Source organism: Micropterus dolomieu, linkage group LG03 (genome assembly GCF_021292245.1).
Source record: "Micropterus dolomieu isolate WLL.071019.BEF.003 ecotype Adirondacks linkage group LG03, ASM2129224v1, whole genome shotgun sequence".
In the NCBI taxonomy this organism is placed as follows: Eukaryota; Metazoa; Chordata; class Actinopteri; order Centrarchiformes; family Centrarchidae; genus Micropterus; species Micropterus dolomieu.
In genome coordinates, this window is record NC_060152.1 from 24,217,440 (window position 1) to 24,224,799 (window position 7,360).

The 7,360-nt window shown below is 42.8% G+C and overlaps 1 protein-coding gene across 1 annotated transcript in view; it reads right to left on the bottom strand.

Annotated features, from left to right (window-relative positions):
* LOC123968596 (eukaryotic translation initiation factor 3 subunit H) overlaps positions 1–7,360 on the bottom strand; it is a 78,226-nt gene that overhangs the window by 63,652 nt on the left and 7,214 nt on the right. Inside the window, exon 2 of the mRNA XM_046045461.1 lies at positions 2,767–2,923. Coding sequence (XP_045901417.1) covers positions 2,767–2,923 — 157 coding nt within the window. The remainder of the gene's footprint in view (positions 1–2,766; positions 2,924–7,360) is intronic.

The following is a 7,360-nucleotide window of genomic DNA, read 5'->3' on the forward strand; positions in this document are numbered from 1 at the left end:
GGTCAGAAACAGACTCCATGAGGGTGGTAGGAGGGCCCGACGTCCACAGGTGGGGGTTATGCTTACAGCCCAACACCGTGCAGGACGTTTGGCATTTGCCAGAGAACACCAAGATTGGCAAATTCGCCACTGGCGCCCTGTGCTCTTCACAGATGAAAGCAGGGTCACACTGAGCACATGTGACAGACGTGACAGAGTCTGGAGACGCCGTGGAGAACGTTCTGCTGCCTGCAACATCCTCCAGCATGACCGGTTTGGCGGTGGGTCAGTAATGGTGTGGGGTGGCATTTCTTTGGGGGGCCGCACAGCCCTCCATGTGCTCGCCAGAGGTAGCCTGACTGCCATTAGGTACCGAGATGAGATCCTCAGACCCCTTGTGAGACCATATGCTGGTGCGGTTGGCCCTGGGTTCCTCCTAATGCAACACAATGCCAGACCTCATGTGGCTGGAGTGTGTCAGCAGTTCCTGCAAGAGGAAGGCATTGATGCTATGGACCGGCCCGCCCGTTCCCCAGACCTGAATCCAATTGAGCACATCTGGGACATCATGTCTCGCTCCATCCACCAACGCCATGTTGCACCACAGACTGTCCAGGAGTTGGCGGATGCTTTAGTCCAGGTCTGGGAGGAGATCCCTCAGGAGACCATCCGCCACCTCATCAAGAGCATGCCTAGGCGTTGTAGGGAGGTCATACAGGGACGTGGAGGCCACACACACTACTGAGCCTCATTTTAAGGACATTACATCAAAGTTGGATCGGCCTGTAGTGTGGTTTTCCACTTTGATTTTGAGTGTGACTCCAAATGCAGACCTCCATGGGTTGATAAATTTGATTTCCATTAATTTTTTGTGTGATTTTGTTGTCAGCACATTCAACTATGTAAAGAAAGGAGTATTTAATGAGATTCATTCATTCAGATCTAGGATGTGTTACTTTAGTGTTCCCTTCCCTTTTTTGAGCGCGCACACAGAGACAGAGAGAGAGAGAGACAGAGAGAGAGAGAGACAGAGAGAGAGAGAGAGACAGAGAGAGAGATCTTTCCAAAAGATAATATCTTGAGTCCTTTCTGCAGACAATACATTGTAAGCAGAGACGGGAGAATTCTTCAGTCTACCGCGTCATCTACTTTTCACTGTACTCTTCTCAATTCAAAATCATTTCAACAATAAACAGCGTACACACGCAGCATGACTGACTGAACACATTTCCATTTTGAATTTGGTGAGACAGATAACCTGAAGTCTGTCACATGTTGCAACTGGATCAAAAGCCTCGCTGAAAGGAAATCCGTTGTAAATTTTCCAAAGCTTCATGGCAAGGCGCTACTAACTGAAGCTCTTGTTAACTTAAAGGGAGTGACAGACGGAAAATCCAGAGCATCAAAAGCCAACAGCACAACAAGCCTTGACACCTGCACACACACACTACACATAGAGAGTGAGTTGTTCCTGACACTAATGACCTTTAGCCACCACTGGCGCTTGTGTATCTTGCAGAATTTTAGACAGTTGCTCATTAGCAGTGGAGGCCTGTTAGAGCAGGATTTTCTCAATTCCTCTGTTTCCCGCATCTGCTCACCTTCCCATCCTTCAGTCTGGCTTGTAGCAGTAACAAGGAGCGGGTAACAACGAGGCTTGATAGGAGAAGGGCTGAGGTCAGAGGACGGAGCATCTCTCGATACAAAAGCTGACGGGAGGCAGGCGGGGAAAGGAAAAGTGTACCATGTGCAGATAAAGACTACATCAAATCCTGTGCACGTTCGCACCACCCACCTGTAACGCAAACACTGGAGCCATTCCATCCCTGCCCTCGCATCATCAACCCTGGCACTGACAGCGTAGGACGCCCAGCACCTAGTTAGCTTAGTTAAAAGTCAGCATTGTCCTTAATACTGTGCGCCTGGGGACAACTTACGTTCACACCTCCAAGAAAACACACATTGACATTCAGTGAGTTGTTGATATGACTACCTTGGCTCAAAGCCTCGATAGTCTATTATTTCTTTAAGGTTTTGGCATTATTGCGGACCAAGAATGGTGATCCCCATCTCCAAAACACATTGTGTGAACTAACAAGACAAGTTGGCATTATTTATGTCTTGCCGTGAAACTCTCTCAAATTTTGGGGGGTTGGGGATAATGTTTTTTCTTAGCAAAAGTTTTTCTGTATTTCAAGGACCAGTGCTGGTAGGATTCAGGGACCAGTTGCCCATGTTATTACTTTTACTGAATTTGGAGTGACTGTCGAAGATTCACTTTTCAGCTAACCTGTCAAGGACATGGTCCAATTAAATAATACCACCTAACTATAAAGTTTCCCCACCAAAACAATACAACATTTTTTCAGAGAAATGTTCCAACTTAATATTTACAGTGCCATTTGGTATGTCAACTCCAGCGCTCAGTGCTAATTAAAAACTCTCTCATCCAAATGTGCAATTCATCACGGCATTCAGAAGAACTGAAATTACAAAAATGCCATCTTTAGCGGAGTTTCATCATTTGAGAACAAACAAAAGACCAAAGCCTCCTTGTTACTGAAGCATTCAAACACTATCATCTCCTAAATTTACCAGCATCCTCACAGTAGACCCCATCACTACATGCGCAAAAGACAAGGTTTACTGGCATTTTATGCTAACATGGTATTAATTTCAGACTATTGTGATGGTATTGTGTGTATGTGTGTGTGTATATGAGTGCATTTGCCATCTGCAGAAGAGAACTGATAGAACAAACAGAATCAGATCGCTGCCCTCAGTTACCTTCATCAAAGTCTGCATCATCCTCGGTGTGCTGGGGGAATGGGAAGCAGTTGGTGATCTCCAGCCGGTCGTCGACTACCAGGCCCAGCAGGACGCCCTGAACCACTTCGCTGCCCTGGCCCTCTTCCTGGTAGTGCTTGATAATCTTCAGCACCACCTGTGAAAACAGAAAGAGCAATCACTGTATCAAAGTACCGCAACAGAATAGAGGTAGAGTGGAGGGAAAGGGGGCCTTATTCTCCTTTCAATAACAGTTTCTGGAAAATGATTTCATTTTCTGAGCCGGGGCTAATTTATTTATCGTGCCCATTGTTTGTGCATTTTGTGGCTGTTACAGCATTTCTTGTTATTGTATTTGATCATCCTTTGATTTATGTTATCCAATTCAATTGTGTCTCTGCTCGTCATGTTGATTTGTGCTCATTAGTCTGCGTTGAGGTTAGATTGGTTGAGATGTTTTTTACAAGCAGCCTGGATTTTCCCCTTCCTTTTGCTGCCAATTTGTAATATTCCTTTCTCTGTTGTTTTAAAATTGATGTTTTATAACAGTACAAATACATTAAACTGTTTAATTAATACCACTGGGAAAAAAACGTAGACAAAAATACTTTTTCCAGTGTGCATTAAAACTGGATTCTAATGTACAAAAACATATTTCAAGATAATAAAGTTGAATAAGAACAAAAAACAAAACATACTGTGATGTGTGACTAATAAGGAAACATTGTAATGAAAAACTATTTCTTCATGAGTTTACTTAACATATTACACAGCTTTGCAGTGACTTCAGGCTGTAGTAAATATTACTACAACATGGAACTTGGATAATCAAAACAATGAAAATATGAATAGTGCAGTGGGAGGCTTCATCTTTCCAACACAGCACACCACATAATACTTTATGGTACAGAAGATATATTCTGACTATTTGAATTGTAAAATATGTCTCGGTATCACAAACATGTAAAGAGTTAGGTCTAGGTACCTGGTAGCACACATTCATCTCACTGAATAGTGAAGCAGTGAAGGTGCTCTGATGTGACGGATTTTAAGGATGAACCGGGTGTGCAGGTGTTACATAAATACTACTGCACTGCTTTGGGGGAAAAAAAAAAAAAAGTTATTTACCCTAGAAATGAGCGCTCATCTTTTGCCTGTGTGCAGCCTTTATGGGTGTTAATGCTTACATGGTTCAGCCCACCCGTGGCTGGTTCACCACCTCCACTGTGTAAACCCATTGTAAAAGTAACTCCTACTCTACATCTTTTGGAAAAAAAAGCAACATTAAAAAAAATTGCATTGCTTGAGTCACTATTTTGTAACATTGCCTGCCTAGTGCCCAATAGCACTGCAGCTGTCTCTCAGAGACATGAGTAAAGAAGTAGAATCCAGACTGAAAATTAGAGTTAATTTTGCTGAATCAGTACATCCTTGAGGTTTGTTTTGACTTGTGTTAAAATTGTATTAACAGAATCAACGAAAGTTACTTTTTAGCGTAACCAGCTTCCACTTTCTGCTGGATTTTTGAAGCCGACATCTATATTTGGGAAATTTAAACATCCACTAGCAATCCATCAGACGATTTTTAACATAAATACATAACATAAAAGTTATTCCACAAAAAAAGGTTGTCTTCTTTTGACAAAAAAAAAAAAAAAAAAATGCACAACAGCTGCAGCATCATTATAATCTATGTCCTTACGCAAAACATGAGGAAAATTTAAATTTCAGTTAGACTGGGAGCACACAGCACATTAGTTGTCCTGAAAATCCACCACATTCCTGTACCACCCCTACATCGATACTAAATTGCATAATAAATCCTCAGCCACCGTCCTGCACTCCAAGCCAGGACTCTATGTTCACTCCCCCTCTTAAATGAAGAAATTTAGGAGCACACAAAGAAAAGAAACATTGTGTGCTCTTTGTGTGCAAATATGAAAACCAGTGGAGGACTATAGAAGGGAAGACCCTAGCATCTGGACACTCAGCATGGGCCTTAAAACATAGACACAGCTTTTTAAAAACACTTATCACTCAACAGTGATGAGTGAAAACACACAAAACCTGTCATTGGCGCATTGCGGCATTGTTGCATGTGGGACTTTTGAACCAGGGACGATCACCATCCACCAGCACCACCCACGCCACATTTTATGTAAACAAGATTACTGAACAATATTTATAAAAAATTACTTTTAGTAAAACCAGAACGAGGGGAGTGTGTTGCACTCAGGAGGAGGTGGCTAGAAGGAGCACATGTTGGCACAGTGGCTTGGCTCCTCTATCCACAACCTGGATTTGTAACTAGTATAAATTAGTATATTAATATAACAGCATAACATTAAATTAAAAGTATAATGTTCATTACATAGTATACTGTTAGTATAATATTAATAAATTAATAATGTTATTAATCTTGTAATTTCATATGAAAAATGCTCTAAAATGGGTGTTAGTCTCTTAATTTGCTAAGGCAAAGTACTAACTCTGCAATAATATAACTATTCATGCATGAACAATGAGTTCAACATTTTAAAAGTTTTAAAAATTTATGTCAATCTTTTTTTAATGTCCCACCCCATCCAGGCTGCGATCAGTCGGTTCACGATAAGGGGAATTGACAAGCGCATCAACTTTATGAAAAGTTAAACATGTTGATGGAAGATTAGAGTAGGCTGTAGTCTTTTTCATCATTTCCCCACATATCTATTTATAGCAGCATATGTGAGTGCACTGTAGAGCACTGTAAGCTCTTATATAAAAACCACAAAATTGCCAAAAAAGAAAACGCTTGTTAAGAGGAAATTCTGGAGCAAGTTACTCAGGCAATCACTGGCTGTGGCTGAGTGGCGAATTGAGTGGTAAGCACCACCTGCAGGCTTCAACACTGGTGCATCACTGATCTTGAGTGCGTACAAGGCCAGTTAGTATTTGGCACAGTGTAGCAATTTACATTGAAGAGAGAAGAGGCGGCACTCACAAAGATTAAAACCCAAATCTAGTGAAATTTGAAGAAAAATGCTACCCTCGTACAGTGGGAGGGTATATTTGGACTTGTAGTCTGATTTCCAACATCGTCATGCCTCATCTGGACAGGGTGTCCATGCATCATTGTGTGTTCAATTTTTAATGCCAGATAAAAATGGGCCAATAGGACAAGCCTCTGCATGATTGAGGAGCTGGTTTAAGCTCTAATACTGCGTCACCGACCCCAAGGAAGGGCTGTGGCTTACTTACATACACACAAGTTTGTTCCACTATCCGTGGGGACATCTCACTGACATAATGCACCCCTTAGCCCCTTTCCCTAACCTTAACCTGAACCCTTAAACCACATCTTTACCCTCAAAAGCAGTCTCTATCCATGGGGACCTCAATTATTATCCCTGCGGTGACACGAGTCCCCATGGGTTAGCGTGCATTTATGTTCAAGCCAAGAACATGAAACACACAAAATACATACACATGGACCGACTCAAACAAACACACCCACCTACTCAGAAAAAAAGCCAATGCAAAGAGGAGAGAATGAGGCAAAGCTTCTAAATGAACAGGAAGAGGACAAGAAGCTGAAAGCACAGTGTGGAGGGGCAGAGCATAAATCACGCTGATAACAGTGTGGGCAGGTCATAGCCAGAAGCATTAATAATACACACATACACACAAGAACGAGGTAGTAGTCCTGGGGCCACGCTCACAACGAAACACCCATCACCACCGCGAGGAAGCCCTTACTCGTCTCGCTAGCTCACGTGCACACATGCATACACACACACACACACACACACACACACACACATGCATCTGTCCCACGAGATGATTTATTTCAATAGAGTGCTGGACCTGTCAAGCAACAAGTAAAAGAGCTAGGAGCGGAAGAAGAGAGATGATATGGGGTGGAGTGGGGAGAAAAACAAATCTCATTCCCTGCCCGCCTGCCGTGGCTTTTCTGACTGAGAGGGGAGGAAGGGCCATACAATAGGTCAGGGGAGGGGGAGGGGGCTGAAATACTGAGAAATTCTAGATGTGAGAACTCCACGGGTAAAGCAGAGAGGCAGGGCAAAGGGAGAGAGGAGAGGAGGATCCGCAAAAAAAATGTGAGAAAGCAGATGCATAGATGAAATGAAGACAGAGGAGAGCGGGAAGGGACCAGGTGAGAGTGAGGGGGGCAGACAGGTGAGCCACTGAAGGAAGAGGCTCCGAGAGGCAATTTGTGGTACGGCACAAAACGCATCAGATATACAAAAGCAACGATAGAGGCAGGCATTTCAGCTGCATGTCAAGAACTACATACCAACAATTAACAGCATACTGCACATCACCTATTTATCTGTGTATTTCACATCTCCTGGTATGTATGCATGTCCCCAGACTCCCCATGGTTACAGTTTCTTGTTTAAGTGAGTTCCAGCCATGGAGTATATAAAAATAAAGAGTGTTTTGCTCTCTTGGTTCTGATCTTGGTGTATCTATACCGGATGACTGCTTTCTCAGTCAGTCTGCTCAGGTATTGTCTCTTATTTGTTTCGGTATGCGATTGTGGAATGTCCATAGCAGCATAGAAAACAACACAGGATATGCTGAATAAAAA